The 27,230-nt window shown below is 35.1% G+C and overlaps 1 protein-coding gene across 1 annotated transcript in view; it reads right to left on the bottom strand.

The window, feature by feature from the left end:
• Ptar1 (protein prenyltransferase alpha subunit repeat containing 1) overlaps nt 1-26,940 on the bottom strand; it is a 54,481-nt gene extending 27,541 nt beyond the window's left edge. The window contains exons 1-3 of the mRNA XM_026389248.2: nt 26,807-26,940; nt 18,154-18,323; nt 4,634-4,700 (exon numbers count right to left, since the gene is read on the bottom strand). Of these exons, the coding sequence (XP_026245033.1) occupies nt 4,634-4,700; nt 18,154-18,323; nt 26,807-26,892 (323 nt within the window). The 5' untranslated portion in view covers nt 26,893-26,940. The remainder of the gene's footprint in view (nt 1-4,633; nt 4,701-18,153; nt 18,324-26,806) is intronic.
• Nucleotides 26,941-27,230: the final 290 nt, after the last annotated feature.

Genomic DNA, 27,230 nt, shown 5'->3' with positions numbered 1-27,230 from the left:
GGAATATACCCAAAGGACCTAAAAACAGCATACTACAGTGACACAGCCACAACAATGTTTATAGCAGCACAATTCACAATAGCTAAACTGTGGAGCCAACCTAGATGTCCATCAGTGGATGAATGGATAAAAAAATTGTGGCATTTATACACAATGAAATATTACTCAGCACTAAAAAACAATAAGATCATGGCATTTGCAGGGAAATGGATGGCAATAGAGCAGATTATGCTAAGTGAAGTTAGCCAATCCCAAAAAAACAAATGCCGAAATGTTTTCTCTGATATAAGGGGGGGTGACTCAAAGTGGGATAGGGAGGGAGAGCATGGGAGGAAAATTACCTCTAGATAGAGAATAGGGGTAGGAGGGAAAGAAAGGGAGAAGGGGAATAGCTAGGATGGTGGAAGGAGAGGGTCATCATTATACAAAATTCATGTATGAAGATGTGAATTTGGTGTTAACATACCTTATATACAAATAGAGATATGATAAATGGTGGTATAAAAGTGTATTAAGAATTGTATGCAAAAAAATAAGAAAGCTCATGTATAATGGCATAACTTGGTGTGAAAATACTTTATATACAGAGTTACAAAAAAATTGTGCTGTGAATGAAAAATTATGAAGGTAATGCACTCTACTATTGCCATGTATGTAAGAAATAAATAAAAAAAGAAAAAAACCAATTTCATATGGTTTAATCTAATATTATCTCAATTTTACAGATGAGGAAACTGAGACTTAGAGAGGTTCAGTAACTCATTCAAGGTTTCCTAGCTCCAAGTGTCAAAACCAAACATAAAATCTTCAAATTATAGTTACCAAATTTAAATCAATATGCTGAATGAAGAACTTGAATCCCTGGAGCCTTGTGTCGGCTCTTCTAGTTGCTCAAAGATGTTTTGCTTTAACTAATGAAAAAAATTGGATATTATTATGAAATCAACCTCTTTCATTAAGTAATCCACAAATGTTGAAAGTAGAAAAAAATAGCTTTTTATAACTAGCAGAATTTTAAAAATTAATTAATTTATTAGACTGGGAATTGAATTCAGGGGTGCTCTACCAATGAGCTACATCCCTAGCCCCATCCCTTTTATTTATTTATTTTTTTATAAAATTTTGAGACAGGATCTCTCCAAGTTGCAGAGGCTAGCTTCCGACTTGTGATCTTCCTGCCTTAGCCTCTGGAATAGATGGGGTTACAAGAATGTGCCACAAAGCCCAGCATATGCATCACTCACTATAAGAGCTAGCTCAAAAACTTGTTCATGCCCTAATTTTCCCCCTAAGACCACAGCACTTACAAACTGAACTAGAGGAGTATTATCTTTTACCAGTTTGTAAAATACAGTAAAAAATGACCCAATGTCTCCCAGGGTTACTGCAAAAGAAATATATAAACAAGTAAACAAAGTGCAGAGTATTTGATTTGTAATACAGACCTTACATGTTAGACCAGTTTATTTCCAAAGCTGGTTGATTTCTACTCAGAATGTAAAATTTACCCTTAATTCTATGTCTTTAAATATCAATCAGTTATACTAATAAATAAAATTTACTAGAACACATACCTGCAATTGACTTTTTAAAAATCAAGATTCCCTTTCTACTCATCCAGGAGACAATGGCCCTTCATAAGACCAATCACATGTAATGAAAAAAAAAAAAAAACAAGTTTCAAAAGAAACATGAAAATTTAAAATCTTTTTGTTCACAGATAAGAAAATAAAACTCTTGAGAAATTTAAAGTTTTGTCTTAAGCTGACTGATAACTGATGAAACAGAAATTCTCTAAGAGTAGGTTCTTTCTCCTACACTGCACTGCCTTAAAAATATACAATAAATAATGTGTATGTGCACATATATGTGTGTGTATATATATATGTATGTGTGTATACACATATATACAGATCTGTATATATGTTATGCTAGTTAATTTTTTGCTGAGATTTTCAGTTCTTCTCAAACGATGAGGAATATCACAATGTGAATAAAAATGTAATACTCCCCTCTCCCTATTATCTTCATGTCTTTTTCACTTAACATGACTTATTTTCAGTTCCCAGCTTTCAAATCGCATATATATTATGTGCCAGGCACTAGAGAAATATAAGGGGAAAAGAAATAAGACATGGCCCCCTCATATGAGAAAGTTCTCAACTGTAAGGCCACAGTACCTTCCTAAAAGTCGTCTTTGCTGATTTTTCCTCATCTTGAAATGCTAAAACAGTACTATCCAATAGAAATACAATGAGTCACAAAAGTAAGCATATGTAAGATTTTAAATTGTCTAAGTTATATTAGAAATAAATACAAACGTATTTCACTTAATTCAGTATATCCAAAATTTTACAATTTCAAGGAGTTATCAATATAAAAATCATTGATATATTTCACTTTGGGGTTACTTGGCCACTTGTGGCCAATGGCTACTGTATTGGAGTATGCAACTGTTAAAATACTATGGTGTCCCAGGGCTCAATCTTTGGACTGCTTATTTTCACTATCTATACCCACTCCAAAAAAAGATGCCAACAGTTTCATGGTTTTCAAACCATCTATATGTTATCAATCCCCACATTTATATCTGGCCCAGAACACCTCCCTGAACTGCAGATAATATAGAAATACATGGACACAAACCTAACATGTTCTAAACTGAAACTATTAACTGCCAACTAGCACTTACCCCTACCCCTACCTCCCAAATATACTCGTCTTCCACACATTTCCATTTTGGTAAACTCAGAGCAAAAAACAGAGTAAGACTTGTCTCCCTTCTTCCTATTTTCTAAAGCTTAAAATTTCACTACTTCTTACCATTTCTATTGAGCTGTTCTTCAACATCTCTCACCTTAATTATTGGAAGCACTCCCTAACTACCCAACCACTCCCTACACTCCTTATAGTCTACTTTCCACACAGGAAACAAGAGATTTTTTAAAATTCATTTTTCACTTCTCAATTCATTTTTCACTTCTCAATTATGTATATATATTATATATGTACTTTTTTTTTCTTTTTTAGTTGTTGTTGGACCTTTTTTTACTGTGCAGTGCTGAGAATCGAACCCAGTGCCTCACACATGCTAGACAAGTACTCTACCACTGAGTCACAACCCCAACCCCAACCCCCGGGAATCAGAGTTTTAAAACCTAAGTTAATGTCCCTCCTTAGCTTGAAAACCTTGAATGACTTTGTTTTATCCAAAGTCAAAGTCCTTACAACAGTTAAACCTTGTGAGAGCTGGCCTGTTTCTCTGAGCACATGTCTTACACTAACATTCATTCATGATCCTCTAGCTACACTGGCTTCCTTGCTGTCCCAGAACAACCAGGAACACTGGCAGGCAATACTGATAGCTTTTCCACTTGCTATTCTTTCTCCTTGGAAGGCTTTTCACCCGAGAAATCAAAGGATTGCTCAAATGACACAGATTTAAAACTGTAATGCCACTCCTCCTGTTCTGTGTTTGGCCTTCCCTACATTCTTTTCCTACTTTTTCTCCACAGGAATTATCACCAAGTGATCTGCTATATATTTCACTTATAAATGCCCTTATTGCTTTTCTTCCCCTTTTAAAATAAACATTCCACAAGAATAGGAATTTTTGTTTGTTTTATTCATGGTTCTATCCCCAGGACCTAACACCTAGTATATAAGTTAATTGATAAATATTTGATGAATGAACAAATGTTGTCAAGTATTGTTTGAAACATGACATAACATATAAAGTCACAGGACAACCCCAAGTATATAGTAGCCTCTCAATAAACATTAATCTATTCCTTTACCACTGCAATGCTTTTCACAAGAGAATCAGATTTTTAAAATTATAAAAAAAGTAAAGTCTTACATCTTATTCTATACTTTAAATAACTAATTATTAATTATTTAAAGGACAGTGTGAAAAGACATATAATAGAACTTATCTTCTTAAAAATCCATTGCACACATGAAATTCAGTAGCAACTCAAAATGTGATTGCTTAAAATACATAAAATTAAAGTATGACTTAAGCCATCTTTAAAGATAGAGAATTATAATCTCTGGCTCTTTTCTATGGGAAAATATGAAATATATCTTGATCTGAATTGTGATATTTCTATCAAATATTTTGGGTTTGAAAGCTGCAATAATCAGAATCAAAGAATGTAATATATAAATAAAATGTGACACCCAACTACTGAGTATCAGAGATTTTTGAATGTTATGCCCCTCAATATTAGTGATAAAACTGAGATTAAAAGTTCTTGGCTTTGAATCCCCGTCCTATGCCCTTTCTACTGTACTGCAGAGCTTCTCACACACCTTATAATCCAATCAATTATACCAGTTGCCTATGACCCCTAGAAAGGAAGAAAAGTAAAAGCATACATCAAACAAAACTCAACATGGCCATTTATATTTTAGACAAAAGTTTATTGAACACAGAAATGCAAAAAGGAGCATGGTTTATGTGTTAGAATTGCTATGAAGATATTATGAAGAAGGGATTGAAGAAATAAATTTAGGATGTCCTGGACATATGGTTTACACTTTATTTTTCAAACAGCTAACAACTCACAGAGCTTCTAAGACTTAATAAATCTAGACAAATTTTATCTTATCACTGATGAAAACTACATACCTTACATTCCATGCCGTGGTAAAGTCTGGGTTTAAAAGCAGCAGGGTACATGTGACATCTATCAATTCTAAAATAAAAAGAAGTAATTTTAAAAACAAATAGTCTTGACCTTTAAATCTTGGTTTCTTCATCTTAAGGTTCTCTCCTTTTCTGTCATATAACAGCATATATCTCAGGTCGTATTAATTTTAAAGACAGATACCTGGCTCTAAACTGAAGATTATCCAAGACTTTTTTCCACTTAGGTCTACCTTTTCTAAAACTCAGACCTTGAAACAATTTTACAATATGCCAATAAATAATTAACTACTTCATTCTTTCAGTAGTTTTGGCACTAATATTTACCAAGGAAAAGAAATAATTTCTAACCACTTTCATTTAATTTCATAAATATCAAATATGTGCAAATGTTCAAAAGGAAAAAAATCACTCATAATACAACCCATTTAACATAATTAATTTAAAATTTCCTACAAAAATTTTCCCTCTTTGCATATTTTTACATAACTATAGCAATGATAAAACTACTATAAACATTTTAAACAGATGTTGTATCTTATAGATCCTTTTTTTATGATGTGTTTCCTGAAGTAGAACTACCATGTTGAATCAATATAAAAACCAGTATGGCTCCTACTAAGCATTTCCAAATTGTCTTCCAAGTGGATTGTATCTATGTATACCGACAAGAATAACATAAATGTATTTATGTCCGTCTAATTTCTGACCTATATAATTGTTTTTAAAATATCAGTGTGATGAATTTTAAAAACTGCACTGTTTTTAATTTTATACTTTTATATTTATTTATATAAACTTTTTTTTCATTTGTTTGTGACTTATAGTTCACCTAGAATAGCCTACTCATATTCATAAGCTATTTACCAATCATAGTCTTGACAAAATTTCAACATATTCTAATAAGCTCCATAAGCCTATTTTTAAAATAAAATCAGTAAAATTTAGATAAAGGAGAATTCTAGATTCTAGAATTCAGATTATTAAATCAGGATTATTAAATTCTAAATCAGGTAACCCTACCAAGTGTGTATCTAAGTGCCAACCAAATAAAATAATAAAAATGATTGCTATAACTTATTTACCATTACTGTGTACCAGACATATTAAGCACTTTATTCATATTCTTTCACTATATTCTCATAATCGTGGTCCAAGATACACTTACTCAGCTTTATGGACAGGGAAAATGAGATACTCAAAGTTTAAGCAATTTGCCCAGACATTGAATTAATATCTGACAACTTAGTGCTTTTAACAAATCAATTATACTGCAATTGAAATGTCTGTCTACATGAAGTGGGATATTTTCAGTGTGTAATAGATAAATTTTTAAAATCTAAGAACAAACACACTTAAGTGTATCCTATCATCATTTAAATATATTCTAGTTAACAAAATCAATTATTGTTGAGGCTAGGATTGTGGCTGAGTGGTAGAGCGCTCCCCTAACATGGGTGGGATCCCGGTTTGATCCTCAGCACCACATAAAAATAAAGGCATTGTGTTGTGTCCATCTACACCTAAAAATATTTTTTTTAAAAAATCAATTATTATATTTTCATACTATCTTAATAAAAGAATAACATTTATTTTGAGTTCCATGATTTCATCACTATGGAACACACTGTAATGTTTAATACAACAAACAGTAGGATTAATACACATTTATTTTTGACCTGCATTCTTCCTATTATGTTATTACATGCAAAAACATAATATGCCTATAAATATGTAAATTAACTTCTTTATTCTTTTAATAGTTTTAGGCACTATTTTAATATTTGCTAAGGAAAATACACTTTTAATTTATTAGTCTATGCCATCAGTCATTTAATTGTACAAACATTATAAGTACTGACAATATGCAAAGATTAAATTAGCCCTTATAACTGAAAGAATGGATATAATTGTAAATGAAACCAGATTTTACCCTTGATAAAGTTACCCACTAGTTGGAAAGACCATATAAATAATTATAAGGCAAAATTAATAGTTACTGGAGCACCTAGGGGAGACTAAATGAATATGGTTATAAAGGCACTGAAGACCATAGAAAAGTATGGCATGTGAGAAGATGCATGAACTTCACAGCCAGCTCTTAAAGACACTATAGTTAGTAGAGTATGACTACACCACAGGGTGCTGGAGATATGTATTAGAAAAATGAAGCCTTCTAGAACCTGGTTCCAATTTCTTTTCTGCCTGGCTTTCCATGATTTCCCTTCACATGCCATGCTCCACCTAAAGCCAAACCCCATCATTCTGGGAACATATCTCTAATCAGTTGACCTTCTATTCTCTGGACATAACTGAGATTTACCTACTTGCTATTCTTTTCACCAGAAATGGGCTCCTGTGTTCAAATATTTATACCAATAACAATAAACCTTTTATATCTCAGGAACTCTGAAGTGTATCTTTCCCATAAAGGCTTTCCTGACCTACCTAGCTAGAAAAAAAAATGTTTCATCTGTTTTCTATGTACCTTACTTTGTTACTTAAATAAATATTATCCTCTTAATCAAACTATAAATCAGGGAGACAGATCCTCCCTAACACATCTTCAAATTATTCATTCACTCAAAAATTCTGTAAGCATATATAACAACCTAGGCACTGAGCTGGGTGACGATGATTAAGATATGGTCTCTGCCCAGAAGAAATTCCATGTTAGTCCACAGAACAGAGGAGCGGTAAGAGCACAAGACTTAAAGACACAACATCTGCCAGGACCCGTGTGCACACTCCCAATGGCTTGGGAGGCTGAGGCCCTAAGCAACTCAGTGAGACCCTGTCTCTAAATTAAAAAAAAAAAAAAAAAAAAAAAAAGCTGGGGATAAAGGGCCCCCGAGTTAAATTCCCAGTACCAGAAAAAAAAAAAAGACACAATACCTGGGTTGGCATCCAAGCCTCTCTACTTACTACCTACAACACTTCTTTAAGATCTCAGTTTCCTTCCAGGTACGGTAGTACATGCCTATAATTCCAGTGGCTCAGGAAACTGAGCCAGGAGGATCCAGTTCAAAGCCAGCCTCAACAAAAAATGAGGCATTAAGCAACTCAGTGAGACCCTGTATCTAAATAAAAATACAAAATAGGACTGGGGATGAGGCTCAATGGTGGGGTGCCCCCGAGTTCAATCCCTATACCCCAAAAAACACAAAAAAAACAAAACAAGACCAAAACAAAAACCTCAGTTTCCTTCCCTGTGAAATGGGGATGATAAACATTACACAGTATTTTATAAAATGAGATCTATCCCATTTCTTCACAGTTTGGAGAAATAACTGCTCAATAAGTATTTATTCAACTAAACACTACTGCTACTTACCAACGAAGAAATGAATATTTTCAACATCAATTAATCAAATCAGATGAGTCAGTTGTTCCTATAGTAAAACTGTAAATTTCTAAACTTGTAAGAGAAGTGACAACATCAAAACCCAAATACTTACTAAATAAGTAGCTATGTGGAAAGATTTATGCATGATGAGAAAGTCTCCAGAATTTCTTTGATGGCTACAACTCTTTAAAAGCCATTAAGCTACTTAGGTAAACTGGCACTTCATTCCTTGGACTCTTCTTCCTCAAGACAATGTCTGACAAATGGTAGTTGCTATATATACTTCTAATAACTCTCTTCCCCCAACTGCTACAAGTGAAGACAAGTTCACCCTTCATTAAAAAGAGATCTCTGTATAGAAGCAATAGGCAAAAACTCACAAATACAGCAAATACTCAAGTCTCTACTTTTCAATTTGTGGTTGATCAAAGTAACATTTTGTTTACTCAAAGCTTTGCTTTCTCATAGGAGAGTGATAGCAAGTTATTGAGTACACAGCCTAGCTCTCCTATTTAGTGGAAATTCCTGGGTATGTCACTCACTGTGCTTTAGTGTTCTTATTTGTAAACTAAAGCTAATAACTGTAATACCTTAGAGGGGTATTAAGTGATTAAAGCCATTAAGTGTCAGGCAGTATACAACACACAGTAAACACTGAATGAAAAATCCTGTTACGAAGGTATATCTTCTAGCCCAGTTCCATATGTCATACTGGGACTAGATGTCTTCAGATGAAGAAAAAGAATTTCCTAAGTGGGATGAGTAGTGACCACGGAGTAGAGGAATACTTTCCAACTTCTATGAATCTCAGGACTTAAAATATCCAACAGCCTCCACCAACGATTAATGGGCTTGGTAACACACAGAACCATGTGCCTCCCTCTTTGATACACTGCCAACTCTGCCTGATTCATGACTCAAATTGAAATGCAAGAGGTGGGGGTAAAGTAGAATGTCAGAAGCAGGAAAGGGCTAATTAAAGAAAAGTAACTAGTTTAGTAATACTGGATATCATTAGAGACAGATCCTCACAGAAACCCTCTGAGGTCTTGATTAGCATTCCCTGCTTTTGGTGTAGAAACATGAAGAATTTAAGTAATTTGCCTAAGGTCGCTGTTAAGGAACTTCAGGGGGCTGATTAATTGAAATTTTATTTTTTATTTTTATTTGTTCTTTTTAGATAAACATGACAGTACAGTGTATTTGACATATTATACACATAAGGAGTACAATTTATTGTAATTAGGATCCCATTCTTGCAGTTGTACATGATGTGGAGTTTCACTGGTCATGTATTCATATATGAACATAGGAAAATTATGTCCAATACATTCTACTCTCTTATCAATACCCCTCTGGCTTCTCCTTATTGTCTAATCCAATGAACTTCTATTCGCCCATACCCCCACCATTTTGTGTTAGCATCCACATATCAGAGAACACACTGGCCTTTGGTTTTGGGGGATTGGCTTATTTTACTTAGTTAGCATCACAGTCTCCAATTCCATCCATTTATTGGCAAATGCCATAACTTCATTCTTCTTTATGGCTGAGTATTATTCCATTGTGTATATAACATTTTCTTTATCCATTTACCTGCTGAAGGGCACCTAGGTTGGTTCCATCGTTTAGCTACTGTGAATAGAACTGCTAAACACATTGATGTGGCTATCACTATAGTATGCCGATTCTAAGTCCTTTAGGTATATACTGAGGAGTGGGATAACTGGGTCAAATGGTGGTTCCATTCCAAGTTTTCTGAGGAATCTCCATACAGCTTTCCAGAGTGGCTGAACCCATTTGTAGTCATACCAGCAATGTATGAGTGTACCTTTTCCCCCACATCCTCACCAACATTTATTGTTACTTGTATTCTTGATAATTGCCATTCTGACTAGAGATGAAATCTCAGTGTAGTTTTAATTTGTCTTTCTCTAATTGCTAGAAATGCTGAACATTTTTTCATATACTTGTTGACCATTTTTATTTCTTCTTCTGTGCACATCTGTGAAGTGCCTGTTCAATTCCTTTATCCATTTATTGATTGGGTTATTTGTGGGCTTTTTTTTTTTTTTAGAGCTTTTTGTATATCCTGGAGATTAATGTTGAGATGCAGGTGGCAAAGATTTTCTCCCATTCCACGGGCTTGTTTACATGTTCTTGTCTCCTGTGCTGTGAAGATGCTTTCTAGGCTAATACTATCCCATTTATAGATTCTTGATTTTACTTATTGTATTTTAGGAGTTTTGTTGAGGAATTCAGTTTCTAAGCTGGCATGATGAAGATTTGGGCCTACTTTTTCTTCTAGTAGGCACAGGGTCTCTAGTCTAATGCCTAGGTCCTTGATCCAATTTGAATTGTGTGCAGGGTGAAAGATAGGGGTTTAATTTCACTTTGCTACATATGGATTTCCAGTTTTTCCAGCACCATTTGTTAAAGAGGCTATCTTTTCTCCAATGTACATTTATGGAGCCTTTGTCTAGCATAAGATAGCTATATTTGTGTGGGTTTATCTTTGTGTCTTCTATTCTGTACTACTGGTTTTCATTTCTGTTTTGGTGCCAATACCATGTTGTTTATTATACTGTAGTATAATTTAATGCCTGGTATTGTGATGCCTCCTGCTTTACTTTTCTTGCTGAGGATTGCTTTCGATATTCTGGGTCTCTTATTTTTCCAAATGAACTTCATGACTGCTTTGTCTATTTCTATAAGAACATCATCTGAACCTTAATAGGAATTGCATTAAATCTGTATAGCACTTTTGGCAGTATGGTCATTTTGACAATATTAATTCTGCCTATCCAACAATACAGGAGATCTTTTCCTCTTCTAAGGTCTTCTTCAATTTCTTTCTTTAGTGTTCTATAGTTTTCATTGTAGAGGTCTTTCACCTCTTGTTAGATTGATTCCCAAGTATTTTTTAGTTTCTTTGAGGCTTCTGTGAATGGGATAATTTTCCTAACTTCTCTTTCAGCTGTATCATCATTGGTCTATAGGAACAGAATTGATTTACGGGTGTTAATTTTATATGCTGCTCCTCTGCTGAATTCATTCATGAGTTCTACAAGTTTTCTGGTGGAGTTTTTTGGGGCTTCTAAATATAGAATCATGTCGTCAGAAATAGGGATAGTTTGAGCTCTTCTTTTCCAATTTGGATCCCTTTAATTTCTTTTTTCTGCCTAATTGCTCTGGCTAGAGTTTCAAGGACTATGTTGAAGATAAGTGTGAAAGAGGGCATTCTTATCTTCTTCCAGTTTTTAGAGGGAATATTTTCAATTTTTCTCCAATATGTTGGCCTTGGGTTTAACATATGTAGCTTCTATAATGTTGAAGTATGTTCCTATTATCTTAGTTTTTCTAGAATTTTGAGCATAAAGTGGTGCTGTATTTTGTCACATGCTTTTTTTCTCCATCTATTGAGATAATCAGGTGATGCTTGTCTGTAAGTCTATTGATGTGATACATTATGTTTGTTGATTTCCTCATGTTGAAGTAACCTTGCATCCCTGGGGTGAACCTCACTTGATCATGGTGCACCATCTTTTTAATATGTTTTTGTATGAGATTTGCCAGTATTTTATTAAGAATTTTTGCATCTTTGTTCATGAGGCACATTAGTCTGAAGTTTTCTCTCCTTGATGTGTCTTTGTCTGGTTTTGGTATCAGGTAATACTAGCTTCATAGAATGAGTTTGAAAGTATTCCCTCCTTTTCTATTTCGTGGAATAACTTGAGGAGCACTGGTGTTAGTTTTTCTTTGATGGTCTGGTAGAATTCAGCTGAGAATCCATCTGCTCCTGAGCTTTTCTTGGTTGGTAGGCTTTTGATGTTGGTAGGTTTTAATTCCATCGCTTGGAATTGACCTATTTAAATTTTCTATGTCCTCCTGATTTAATTTGGGTAGGTCATATGAGACATATGCCCTAGAAGACATAGAGACATATGTCTCTACAAATTTTGTTGATGTCTTCAAGATCTTCTATTAGAGTATAAATTTTCAAAATAGTTTCTGGTTATCATTCTATTTCAGTAGCCTCTGTCATGATATTTCCTTTTTCATCATGAATTTTAGTAATCTGAATTTTAAATTTTAAATTTTTTTTAACTATTTTTTTTTTAGTTGCTGATAGAACTTTATTTTTATTTATTTATATGTGGTGCTGAGAATTGAACCTTGTGCCTCACATATGCTAGGCAAGCGCTCTACCACTGTGCTACAACCCCAGCCCCTTGAATTATTTTTTGTTTGTTTGTTTCAATTTAATTAATTTTGGCTTTGCTTTTAATATTTCCTATCTTCTATTGCTTTTGCTATTTAGTTATTCTTCTTTTTCTAGAGCTTTGAGATATAATGTTAGACTACCTATTTGTTGACTTTCTATTCCCTTAATAAATGACCTCAATGCAATCAACTTTCTTAGAACTGCTTTCATAGTGTTCGTCGCTATTCTCATTTGCCTCTAAGGATTTTTTTTATTTATTTTTATTTATATTATTTTTTTATTTCATCCTGATTTCTCCTGTTATCCATTGGTCATTACACAGCATATTTTTCAGTGTCCAGGTGTTAGAGTAGTTTCTAGTTTTTATTTTATTGTGATTTCTAACTTCATTCCATTATGATGACAAAATGTAAGGTATTATAATCTCTCTGGTTTTGTTTTTTTTTTATTTGTTAAGAATTGCTTTGTGGCCTATCATATGGTATATTCTAGAGAAGGATTTGTGTGCTGCTAAGAAGAAAGTATATTCAGTCATTCGTGGATGAAATATTCTATATATGTCTGTTAAGTCTAAATTATTAATTATATTTTTTCAGTTCTATAGCTTCTTTATTTAGTTTTTGTTTGGAGGATCTATCCAGTGGTGAGAGAGATGAAGTCACCCAGTATTACTGTGTCAGGGTCTACTTGATTCTTGAAACTGAGCAGGGTTTGTTTGATGTAGGTGGATGCTGCACTGTTTGGGACATAAATATTTACGATTGTTATATCTTGTTGATATATAATTCCCTTAAGTATGAAATGACCTTCTCTTGTCCCTTCTTTAACTTGGGCTTGATATGAGGATAGATATCCCTGCTTGTTTATCTGATAGGAGGATAGAAGTCCTTGATTGTTTACGAGATCCATTTGAATATGTTTTTTCCCCATCCTTTTACCTTCACTCTGTGGATGTCTTTGCCTATGAGATGAGTCTCCTGGAGATAGTATATTGTTGAGTCTTGTTTCTTAATCCAACCTGCCAGTCTACGTTTTGAATGCAAACGTATGAGTTTAGGCCATTTGCATTCAATGTTATTATTGAGAAATTATTTTTATTCCTTGCAATTCTGATTTATTTCTAGTTTTCAATTTGAATTAGTTTTATGAACTAAATTTAATTTAATTTAATCCAGGTCTGTCTTCCTACAAACACATGCTCTTTCCACATTAGCACACCATCAGCAAATATTCTGCCCTTGTACAAAGGAATGAAGCAAAGATCTAAAGATAAATGTATATAATCAACATTTCTTCTGTAGCCTTATCCAAAGGGTGAGAGGTATTGAAATTCTTATAATCTCTTGAAGTTAAAGAGACCTCTCTCCAAATGCCAGAACATATACCAGCAAATAAATGTTCCTTATACACACTCCAATATATGATCAACCCATAGGGGGAAAAAATTAGTCAGGACACACTATACATAAGAAAGTAGCTAAATTCCAGCTGTCACAAGGAAAGAACATAAGGATACTACAGAAGTCAGGGAAAATTCATTCGCTTTCTTTGCTGCATTGCAATTCTAGAAATGGTCCAAGGCCAGGAGCACATCATAATGGTAACTGGATTTGAAAACTGTCTCTGATAAGATTTTCATGCATCTAGAAATAAATCCAAGGTCAACTTGGATTGGTTAATCTCTTCCTCAAGTATATTCAGATCTCACGAAGAGAGGCTCAAGATTAAACTATAAAGAGGAATTATAGTATCATTCCTCTCCCAAAGCAAATATGGCTATTACTATTATAGGCTTTAATAAAAACCCCATCAATCGCTAACTAACTGCTTCCAAATACCTAAGGAACTTGACATTGAGGTAAATCTTGCTAAGAAATACACAATGAATAAACAACCAGACTCAAGTTTAGAACTCTTGCTTACCAAATTCATTATTTGTTTGACAAGTAAACAAAGAAAGAGGAGCCATATTCCCTGTTCCTAACAAATTTACTATTCAGCAGGTAAAAGCAGTGTTCAAATAATTAACTAGAATATAGTGTAGTGTTACTATTATGCAAGTCATCTGAATAAAGGACTCTTATCCATAAGAGTGCAAAGAATTATTGTTTCCTGTCTACCAGGCTTCACATTGTTCAGTCTGTGTATATGCATGTGTGTGCTTAAGCTGACAACCACACCAGTGATGAAATTAAGACAGGAGACTGGCCTCAGCAAAGGCAGAAAAGTAAGGCAGAACAACACAGCCACATCAAAGAATTGACCAAGACAGGCAGTGGGGGGCATGTATATCAAATGGCTACATATGCAAATACCTGAAGTGTTCAAATGAATATCAAAAGAGCAGCAAAGTAAAACTCAATGCTTGAGGGGTGTAAAAAGGCTGTGCTAAACCACAAGACTTGCTCAGTTAAGAAAAGCAGAGGTCTTGAGACTTGGCCAATTGTTGCTGTGCATAAACTTGCACAGCCAAGCCTTCTGATTTTATAAGTGATGACAGAAATCCCAATTTTCATCCTGATTTTTACACATTTATTCAATTAATTAAGAACAATTTTTAAAACTTTATACAAGCCAAAGCATAACCTATCTGTAGACAAGCGTCAGCCTGGGGGTGGAGAATCTGCAGCCTTTGATGTTGAATATCAAGTAGAAGAAAAGTCTGGTGAGGTAGGCTAGGAACAGACTGTGAAAAGCCTTAAATACTATGCTGAAGCGTCTGAAGTCTACAATGACTGAAGGCATCATGAAATAAGATAAGCAGATATATATTTCAATAAAGATTCTCTCAAATGGTTTTTAAGAAATGTTACTAGAAGTATTGTTTGAAATGATTAGTTGGTAGCATGAAGGGCATGGATTATTGAAGAGCATAAAAATGGGGTAGACCAGTTATGAAGTAATAACATTTCTCCAGAAATAATGAAGGCCTAGCTAGCAAAACAAATGAGCTCAGTTTTGGATTGGGATTGGGCAGGGGTGGGGGAGGAGAGTGTTGTGGTTGTGAGAAAAGTAAGAGTGAAAAAAGATGACAATATGGCACATTCAGAGAGAGTGCAGTAGAAAGCTCTGCCCAGTCAGGGTTCCTAATGTGTTCATCTTTCTTGCTTTGTATTTGCCATGGATTTCTAAAAAATCTGAATTATAGTATCATTCCTCTCCCAAAGCAAATATGGCTATTACTATTATAGGCTTTAAAAAAAAACACCCACCAATCGCTAACTAACTGTTTTCCAAATACCTAAGGAACTTGACATGTTAACAAGAACATGAATTCAGTTTGGTCAAGAAGGAAAAAACTATCTTGGGAGTACAAATCACCTTGAATTACAGAATACATTCTTACAAGGATGCCTATAAATTCTGGCCTGATCAATCATCCAGACACTGACATTGTGAAACTGTTCTGTAAGTTGTCAGTTTTCTTCACTTGACTCTTTTTATACATATAGTATTTTCTTCAAAACTGGTTTTAAAGGAATGCCATTTCCATTAAATAACTTTTTTTAAAACAATTTCGACATTTTATTTCTTAGCAAGATTTACCTCAAAGCTCTAATTGCTTCAGTTCATAAAAATAGCAGAATATTCATATTAACATTTTCAGATCTTTTTCTGTCACTCAGAAATTTACTTCCTTATTTTTACTAATAATATAAACCTGAGTTACACGTGATACCACATTAAACCACCTCCCTGCCCACCAAAAAAAAAAAAGTGAAATTGAAAATTGCTCCCATAAGGACACATGATAAGGATAAACTCAAAACCTACTTCCATGCATATGTAGTCAATACAGAACTTAAAGCTAAGACCCCAGATATTTGAGTGAGTGAGCTTAACCATTTAATCTTCAAGGGTCCTCCTGGGCCTATCAAGACTAAACGTATGTGATAAGGAGATAGAACAAAGCCACAGAGCCCAGAAGGGCAAGAAACAGAAATGGAAAGAAGGATGTAGATGGACACAGGAAGGAGGTGGGTAGAGTTAGCATACATGAATGGGCAAAAGCTAATGCTTTGAAACCAACACAGCCTTTGGCTTTTAAAAACTCTATTTCTTTTCTACTAGAGAATCCCTCTAATCCACTCAACCAGCACCCCCCACCTGCAAAATTAGTTATATATTGGCTCAATTGTATATTTCTTATCAAAATACAAACAATGCAGCTTTGTTTGGCAAAAATAACATGAAGGATTGGTGATGTTAACTTTTACCTCAATGTTACTGAAGCCTATGATATAGTAATGGAACAATTATAGAGGATCTACCGAAAGACAAATACCCTTACATTTATGTCTAAACTTTTACCTCAAAATTTATATCTAAGTTGATATAATTGAGAAATATATATTAAAGAACTACTGGTTTAGATATGAAGTATCCCAGAAAAGCTCATATGTTAAGATACTGTAAGAAAATTTAGAGGTGAAATGATTGTGTAATGAGAGCCTTAACCTAATCAGTACATTAATCCATGTAAAAGTATTAACTGTGTGGTAACTGTAGGTAAGGTATGGCTGGAAGAGGTGGACCCCTGGGGGTGTGCTTTTAGAGTTTATATTTTGTCCATGGTGAGGGGATCTCTTTGCTTTCTGATTGTCATGTCTACTTTCCTCCATGCACACCTTCCTCCATGATGTTCTGTCTCACCTCAGACACAGAACAATGGAGCCTGCCATCTATGGACTGAGACCTTTGAACCTTTGAACACCAAATAAATTTTTCCTTCTGGTCAGTTCTTTTGGTCACAGCAACAAAAAGCTAAATAAAACATCAAGCGAAACAATCAAATGCAAAATAGAAACTACTTCTTATTAAATCTTCAAAGCAGACTCTTTTTATGGTCTAACAGGAAAAGGGTTAACCTATTATGACAATATATTAATGCCGAGATGCATTTAGAAAAATCAGTATATGATACCTTTGGCAACACTCTTCTCCATCTCACACCCTCAAAGACACTGTCACTCAACTGTAAACTTCTGAAATAAAGGGACCATGTATTATTCATCTTTTATCTTCCACAGTACTTAGAATAGCTCTGGTATGAGTAGGCCCTTGGTAATGGCTACCAAACTGGAAATTAAAATTCTCCAGAAAACAAAGTTCTCATTCAAAATCAGCCCACAGGCACACTGAGCACTTTTGAACGTACTGCTGTATGTGGGAAGAGAAAGAAGTTTTATAAAAACAGTTCAGGACATGGTGTTAGGTGACTACTGTGCCCCAAAGTAAGACCTAAGGTGAGACCAAAAGGATAAACACAGAGGCTAATTTGAGAGAATGCTAAGAAAAAAACCCAGGTTGGGTAATTAAGGATTATCTCTTGCAGTAAAGAATTGTTTTGGAGATTGGATGCTCTGACTCCTCCACCCCCATTTCAGCACAAAAGCAGGACTCAGAAGGCCACAGCTCAATTGGGATTCACAGTGCAATGGTATATTCATAAATCACTGGGCTGGTTCACAGTATAACTACCACCACCACACACACCTCTGTTATCTCATCTGCAGTGCTACAAAAACAATTTCTATTGCCCATGAAATGCTAAAGGATCAGAAATCAAAGGTAACAGGAGTAGGGTAACAGTCCTCTTCAGTAATAGTCAAATTTTTATTTAAAAGCCATAAGATTCGATCTTCGAATAAAATCTTTAAAATGACCTCAATTATTAACAGGTAAATCAAAACTGTTCTAGTTGTAGCAGGTGGCTTAGAATTCTGCTTAAGGCACTGCCATATAATCACTGTGGTTGCAAAATCTGAAAACTAACGATCTAGTCCAAATTCCTCACCTCACACATGCCCAGGCAGTGAAGGGAAGAATTGAAACTGGAATTCAGGAATATCAACAACCAAATGAGGCCTTTTCTCACTATATTCCAAGCTGCTTCTAAAAACCAGAGGAAGACACATGATTGATACTTACCATCTTTGTTCAGCCATTGCTTTCTCGTTCTGTACAAAAGGAGCTTATTGTGGACGTATGGTAAAAGGAACTTGACACACCAGCTCTCCACACCAAGTTTGTTTTCAACCAGGACTATGGGACTTCGGTTATACCTTGCTTCAGGGCATGGGATCAGGCCAATTTCATCTCTTAATATGTAAAACATAAAAAAGAAATAAAGATGGTTTTGGGCTTTTCAAAAATTTCCTAATTCTTCAGAATACTTAAAAAATATTTCCCTTTAAAATATTATTTAGCTTACCTACTAGACTAGTAGAAATAAAAAACAATAACAAAAAAACCTCGGGTTGTTGACAATGAAAAGAGTATGGAAAATGAGTATGCTGCATTACTCTCTGTTGACAGGAGTTAAAATTGATACCTTTGGATGGCAATTTGAAAATGTCTTCAAAATTATAAACAACTTCACTGCTCAAATGATCCTGTTCTAAAATGTACAGATAGGATTTTCACTACAACATTGCAACAAAACAGTAAACAATCTATATGTTTATCAATGTAAGACTGGTAAACTAAGAATAGCCCATTCATATAAAAATTGTTAAAAAATAACATAGATTTGAATATGCTGATATGAAAAGTTTTTGCCAAGGTATACTAAATGAAATTTTTTTAAAAATGCTAAACACAATGTACAGCACAAAGCCTTTTGTATAATTTCTTTAACAATATACAGATACATTAAAATTTTTCTTGGAAGGATATCAAGAAATTTTTGGAGAAAGAAAGGAATTGAGAAAGAATTTTATTTTTATATTTTAAATTGTTTAGTTACTTATATTACTCCTGTTTTAAAAAACTGCACAAACTGTTTCAGCCTGCCTGCTAATAAATGTATATGGAACAAACACAAATTGTCAAAGTTATGTTGTTAGTAAGCCATTTTTCCCCCTTTCTACTCTTCTGAAAACAAAACAAAACACCCTAGTAAAAGTCAAAACACAAAATACATTTCAGAATTTGATCATTTTGATTTGTGGTAGCATCAATATCCCTCCTTGACCACAATGTAAGCTGAGATTTAATAAGCAATATGTAGGTCACTTAACTTAACAACATAGTAAACCAGCAAACAAAAAATGTTTTGCTAAACCTATTCTTGCCTACATGAAGCATCCTTTCTCAAATAGAATGATCTTTATTCAATGAATAACGAGAATTCTTATAACAAAAGTAGTTGAAATAAATAATGCTTAGTATCTATGAATTCTTTTTTAAAAAATTTATAGTTGTAGATGGACAGAATGCCTTTATTTTATTTGTTTATTTTATTCAGTGCTAAGGATTGAACCCAGTGCCTCACACGTGCTAGGCTCTGCCACTGAACTACACTACAACCCCAGCCCCTGAGTATCTATAGATTTTTAAAATGTGTCTTTAAAAAACAGAATGAAAAACTAGGTTTCAGAGTTTGTGTATGGTATAAGTCCCTGGGATTCCCTTGCCAAGAACATAGTTATTCGATAGACTACTACTACAGGGGGCAAACCTGTTCAACTGCAGGTTTTAAGAAAAAAAAAAACCCCGTTTTGTTAGCTCATCATCACAAATTGGTAAAGGGCTGTGGATCTAAATAAAATCCCTCCTAGAAACTCTTAGAGAGCTCAGAGGCAACCTACTTTCTACTGATCACTTCATTAGCAACACAGGGATATATCAATAAACAAGGGTACCCTAGGGGATGCAAGTCACTACAATTCTAACTAATTTAACTCTTGAGAAGCTTGTGGGACCTAAGATTCTTTTGTCCTGACTTATAAGTTTGGTAGATTCAAAGGTGTTCTAATATGCCATGTCAATACTATCATACTTTTTTCCAAGTACCTACAGTGTACTGAGTACTTTGTTAGATTCTGAAAATGCAAATAAGAATTAAAAAGTGGTCCCAGACATAAAGAGATAAATTTTTTGAAAAGTTGTGACTGTATCTATAATAAAATGTTACCACTCTGTCATTCCAGTTATATAAATAAAATTACGTAGGAAGAACGGGGACAATGCTAAAAAGGCATCTGAGGATAACGTCCAGTATTTCAATATGTTTTGCATTTATACTTGATATTAAGCTAAAATGTGTCTAATTCATTATTAGAACAACTAGACACATCTTGTATACTGGAGTAATATATGACAATTGACGGTACTCAGGATTACCATACAAAGTAGAATATAAAAAATAAGCTAAAATTAGTAAAAGAAAAAAAATCCTTCAATCTTAACTATTCAGAAAATTCTGTTAAGATCTAATAACTACTTAAAAAACTTCAAAGAACTGCAGGAGTCAAAAAAATGTTATAGTAACAATTAAAAAAAATCCTGGCTTCTGGTATAATCTGTTATGGGGAAGCGATTTTGGTTTTTTGGTTTTAAACTTAAATTCAAAATGTAAAAACCTGCCTTGCTCACTAGCTGTACCAAAAATAAAATGCCCAACTACCTAAATTATAGAACAAAGACATCTGCACAATTAAAAAACACATTGCTTTGATTGACTACCCTTCTTTTAAGAAATACTTTCAAAACACAAAAATGCCTTGGAGATATCAGGTGCTTAAAAATTGCTTAGTGAAAGGCTGATTATCCTTGCACATCAGTGATTATTCAAATACATAATTTACAAATGTTATAACTTCTTGACCCTCCAAAGGAACATTACCCCTGATTGTTAACATAGTGTAATGAAAACAGCATGGGTCAAATGTCACTTTCACCTCTCAGACCTCAGTTTCTTCATTTGTAAAGAGATAGAATTGCATTATACCTTTAGTAAAGGAAATGAGTTGGTCTCATCCAGTTTTCAAATTTTATGACAGAAAAAGTCAGCAGCTATTTTTTTTGTTTGTTTTAAGAAAGAAAGAGAGAGAGAGAGAGAGAGAGAGAGAATTTTTAATATTCACTTTTTAGTTTTCGGCGGAAACAACATCTTTGTTTTGTATGTGGTGCTGAGGATCGAACCTGGGCCGCACGCATGCCAGGTGAGCGAGCTACCACTTGAGCCACATCCCCATCCCCAAAACAACTATTTGTATGTAAGACTGAAAACAATCATACTAAATGCAAAGCTATAGGGAAAACATGTACAGACAAAAGCACTCAGTGGAAATTCCAAGATTGTAATTGGTCTACCAATGACAATTAATGTGAATCTGCTAAGTCACTTGACATCAGGATCTTCATCTGAAATACAGGGAAAATAATGTCTTCCCTGTTATAAAAACAAAGTGATACAATGTGAAGAATGTGGTAAACTACCAAGTACTAAGCAAAAATGAAGTATGTTATCATTAATTCATTTAAGAGTCTGAGGTCAGCCAGTGAAGTTCCTTGGTTAATAGATAATGAGAAGTTGAGGAAAAGAATATTAAGCCTTTGCCAAGTTATCTGACCCTTATATACAGTGATTTTGATGTTTTCTTAAAAAAAAAAAAATTTACTTTATAGGCAGGTCAGTCAGCTTCCAAATAACAGTTTGATTTCAGACTTCTGTGCCTAGTCCCTTAGGTCATAGTCCACTTTTTTTCAGACAATTTAGAACAGGATTCCAGAATCATTCTAAAATTGCAAGGGACCTCATTCCTCTAGTCTCATTTTATCAGATGAGGAAACTGAAGTTCAATGGGGTTAAAGGGATTACCTAAGGCTAGCAGCTAAATTAAAATCTGGGCCTCCTAATACTTAGATCAAACCCCTGGCAGTAGAGTGAAAAGCAAAATAGCATTTAGACCAATTCCTTCTAGAGTTCTGGCAGCTTAAATTCTAATTTCATATTCAAGGAAAAGGTGTGAAAAAAAAAAACAAAAAACCTAAAAGCAATCTTTCATCTCTCTACCACTATTAATGTTTGGGTACTCACCCCCGTCCCTTTTTCCCCCTATGTATTTTACAAAAAGTGAAATACTGGACATAATTCTTTTTAAATAAAACTTAGCAATTCACATTAAACGTTTTCCTACATAATTAAATTATATTTTAATGGCTATAATGAATGTACTATAAATATCAAATACATTTCTGGTTATTTCCTCACAAAATTTTCTTAAGGGTTCCACTGGCTTCCTGATGAAGTTCAAGGTTCACATAACATGGCTATTGACTTTGATCCACCCTTAGTTTTTCTTGTCTATACTCTTCAGAAACATCATAAGTCAACTAGAATAAATTCACATAGTATTCACTAAAGTATTGACCAGCTTCCCTCTTAGAAAGGATGGACAATCTCCAAATACTAAATCTGAACCCTTGTAATGTTGCATACTGAACAGAAAACAGCCTAAGTATTCAGAAAATGGCACATACCTTTTTAATCTAATAATACTTTGGTTTCTGTTATTCTTTTTTATTAATGTGGAGTTCTTTCCACAAAGACCAAATAATAGTAAAATATCTAATGACTCTTGCCAATTGATAACTGAAACTCTACTAGTGATTAAGATACTTCAGAGACCTCCCAGACTTTCTCATTGGACTATCAACTTTGTCACTAAAATTACATTACAACTCTTAGAAAAAAGGTACACAAATGACTACTGTATATTGTTTATTATAAAGTTGTATTAGGTTTTACATGATTTCTTTTATACTGCACAATAATCTTGAACAGCAAAAATTGATTCTCATTTTACAAATGAGAAAACAGTCTTGTTTATGCAGTCAGTAAATAAATGTCTCTCAAACCCTATAACCAAACTTTTACAATGATACTACTGTTTAAACAAAATTTAAATATAAAATCCTAACACAAGATTGTAGATCCTGGCTGGGCGTGGTGGCACATTCCTGTAATCCCAGTGTGGGAGGCTGGGGCAGGAAGATTGAGAGTTCAAAGCCAGCCTCAGAAAAATTGAGGCACTAAGCAACTCAGTGACACTCTGTCTCTAAATAAAAACACAAAATAGGGTTGGGGATGTGCCTCAGTCATAGAGTGCCCCTGAGTTCAATCCCTGGCAGCAATAAAAAAAGAAAACTTTAGATCTTTTGGTTTCCTATTCTTCAATTCAACTGGCAGACAATTTAAAAGTGCCTGTCATTACTATTTCCTTACAGATTTCCAATGGGATCTGCTTAGAAGTATACTTTCCCAAACCAACTATCCTTCATCCCTCACGTTTCAATTTATTAATTACTATTTCCTCAGAAAGAAGCATCTTGACCTTCTAACCTAAGTAAGGCCTCCCTGTTATTATTCTTTCAAAACACTCTTTATAATTACTCTTTCTGCCTCTTTCCATAATCTGTATATACTGATTTGTTTTAAGTTCCACTAAAGGAGGATTCCATATCTGGCCTGTTGACAAACTGACACCCAACTCCTAGTCTACTACCTCCAGAAACAAGCATTGTGTCTGTCAAAAGAGGTGCTCTTTTGCAGAACATATGAATGGAATGAAATAAATTCAACCTGATAGCTAAAGACTTTCATGATCTGTCTCTTCAGTAGCTTCTCATTTTGCTACTGTTGGTTATTTCTCTGCTCTTAGAACATCTTAGCCTGAGACTCTAAATCCTAACCAGACTTCAATTAGCTTAAAATCCACCTCCCCTAAGAGCCCAGATATCCCCAGCCTCCCCTCTACTTCTAACACTCACAGTATGTACTTACCATACTGTTAATATAGCTTTTACCGTTAACTGCTTTGCAAGGTTACTTTACTGTTCAAGCCTGTAGATCTTAGGCCTTCAGCTAGATCTAGACCATGTAATACAGTAGTCACTGGACTTATGAGGCCATAAATCAACTTAAAGCAAAAAAAAAAAAAAAATTAAATTTGATTACTCATTCACATTAGGCTAATTTCAAGTGTTTGACAGTTACATATGGCTAGTATGGCACAGATACAGAACATTTTCATCATCAGAAATTCCTGAGTGCCTTCAGTACAAGAAATATTATTTTATACATCTTCTTATTCCGTACAGTGAAGATGGTACCTCTAGCACCTCAAAACTGTTAAACAATCAATACAGTAAAAATAGTCTTATTCATAACTTTAATGTGACCCTGATTAACTGTAAACAGCTGTTTTCCACATTAATATAAGGACTGTATGTTGGGTTAATGCCTATCCCTAGATCAAGCCTTTAGTTACAGAGAATGAATAAGGATTCTCTAAGAGTCAACTAATGAATATAAACAAAATTTGCCAGGTTATTTTCCATTTTATAAAGTATTTCATATTCATCATTCATTTGGTCACTATATTTTCAGCAAAGAACATAGAGATTCAGGTTGAGTCTAGTATTTGCCTAATGGCAACTAAGTAAGACTGTGTGAGATGATTTTCTTGTGTTCTCATTAGCCTTACAAGATCAAGAAGAAACTGAGGCTGACAGAGGGTAATGAATCCACATCTCATTTACTGTACCTTTGACTATTCCTGATTAGCTATTTCTATGTAGGCAAAAGTCAATATATTCAAAGGAGTAGATGTCAGCAAACAAAATTATAATCTACCTTGTATTTGGAAAAAAAAGGAAAACAAAAAGAATAAAACTTTTAAAATATTGTAATTAGATACTAATGTTAAAGGTAACAACATTCTTCCTTTTTAAAATAAATACATAACCCCTTATTTAGGAAGTAAAATGGCTAAATTACAGAAACAGGTATCAGCAATTTAAAAAAAAAACAAATTATAAGAAATTTTAAAAGATGCATTACAATATTATTAAAGTTATTTTTACTGTAAGAAATATGTGCTAAAATACAGCTGCTAATATTAAATAAGCTAATGAAGCTATATAAATGTCTCAGATCTATGTTACTTGCCATTATTTCAAATTATTTCACACCTAACTTATCGCTAACTTTTAAATCCTAAATGACCCAATGCTTATTAATAAAATTTTAAGTTGCATACTGGTACAAGATATTTTAATGACATTTCACAGAAAAATATGAAGGGAAGGTTTGTATTTTTAGGACTTAAAGGGTTTAAGTCCTTTATGAGTTTTGATAAATACGATCCAGAAGAATTGGGACAAGTTCCAAACTGCATTTTGTCAACCTGCCAAACCCTTTAACACTCAATCAGAAATAGTCTGTTTTTTCAAATAGAAAATGATACATTTAGTCTACCTCAAAGAGAAACTAAGGTGAATACTGTATTTATTAGACTCCTAATTCTGCTCCAATTTCTTCTAGAAAAATAACACCAGTGACGAGAAAAGAGGATCTTCGTTAGTCCAACTTGTTTTTGAGGGTGTGTCTTATTTGTACTGAAGCTCCCAGTTTCAAATAAGGATTGAAAGGCTGACATGCAACCAGGCATCAAAGCATTCTTTACAAAGCCCAGCAACCACTATGGTTACTGCCAGGAAGTTATTCCAAATACTGATTTTGAAAAAGGCAACAGTCATAAACGAAAGGAAGGGTGTCCTGTCAGAGGTGGCAGGTGTTTTTTGAGGTCAGCAGTGTTTTGTTTTTAATGAGGCACAGTTGCAGGTGTCCAATTGTGTGCCACAAGGGAGCAAGACATCTGAGGGCTTCTTAATTCTTTTAGCATCACCTTGGAGGAAAAGAACACTTTGTTAAAATGTAGGTTTGGTACTTCTTTTAGGCAGAAAAGCTGAAGGGGTGGAACACTTAAAAAGAATAATTCATGTGCCCCAGTTTAAAGGATAAAATATTTAAAATAAACTCCATAAACAATTAAAGTGAAAATAATGCAAAACTGCATTCTTTGTTTCTTTCTCTGGGGATGAGGAGGGATGCAAAAGGAACTACACTCTTGCTTCTCCCTCACTCTTGTACAATGTTGTAGACAACTCTTTTTAATAGCTTCCTTTTCACTAGTTAAATAAAGGAAAAGTGTCAGAACGCGTACAATCTTGTGGTATCTTCCCAGAGTGCTGGAAGCAAAATGGAAAGGAAGTTCCAGGAAGAGATAACTTGTCTGTCAGTCCTGTAATGTCCGGTTAAAAGGGCAGCAGTGCTAGGATAAAAACCAGTTATTATGCTTCCTTGTAACTATGAATCAGATCATGCTAAAAAGTGTCGAGGTTTGATAGTTCTATCCCAGAGTACATTATGCTTACAGGCTCACTCTTCAAAGAGCTCTGTTAACCTTCGAAACCCAATGTTTCATTGGAGTCACTTTACAATCTTGTGATGAGCAAAGCTGAAGTCAAAAGCAGCCTCAAACTACCTTTACTTAGTAAACTGACGGGGTTTTGGCCCGTTAAGAATAAGAAGATAGGTAAGCCCTCTTAGCAACAGCCGGGATGTAGCTGAAAGAGTTGTGCCTACAAAGCACACAGAGAGCCACACTGTTGTGTGTACCCATGTACCTTAAACGCATGTAGGTTGAGAACCTAAAGGTGAAGTCATTCAAGTTCCGAGAACTCCTGGGAAAGGATGGGGACACAATGCCAAACAAAGTCGATCCTTCTTAATTTTCCAGGTCATTTCTAATAGACTCGCCCGCCAGCGCGTCCGGACACCCATAAGGCCGGCCCCCCGGGCAGACGGGTCCGCCCGACCTCGCTCAGCCTCCTCGGAAGGGCGCGTGGGCCAAAACCCACGGTCCGCCCGCCGCCCGAGGTCGGCTCCAGGCGTGGTCCCGCTCCCGCCCGCCCCGACGACCCCCGGTGGCGGAGGAGAGGCGCGACTCACATGTGCGGGTTCCTCCTAAAGGCGTTGGTGATGTCCTTCACCACTCGCTGCACCAGCACCGCCACCTCTTCGCTTGTCTCGGCCATGTTGGCGCTGGCCGCGGCGGCTCGAGCGCGCCTCCGGGAGAGCAGAGCCGCCGGCGGGAGTTCCGCGGGGAGCGCGCGCGCGTGCGCCAGTTTGGGCGCGCCGCTGCCGCCGAGCACTTCCGGGTCAACCCGCCCGCGGCCGGGGCGTGGTGCCCGCTGGATTGGCGGCCCCCGGAGATGGGCAGGTGGGTTTACCTCCGTTTGGGTAAACGAGTTTCTAAACCTTGGAGAAAACGCTGCAGATTGGCTTGCAAAGTCACCTTAGGCCGTAGAGGGAGGGTCCCTAAAATACTCTCCGAGGGACAAACGCTTGCGCCCCACGCCCTCCGCCAGGTGCC

This window comes from Urocitellus parryii, chromosome 4 (genome assembly GCF_045843805.1).
Source record: "Urocitellus parryii isolate mUroPar1 chromosome 4, mUroPar1.hap1, whole genome shotgun sequence".
Taxonomy (NCBI): domain Eukaryota; kingdom Metazoa; phylum Chordata; class Mammalia; order Rodentia; family Sciuridae; genus Urocitellus; species Urocitellus parryii.
The sequence above is the reverse complement of the archived record's forward strand: the minus strand, read 5'-3'. Positions and strand labels throughout refer to the sequence as shown.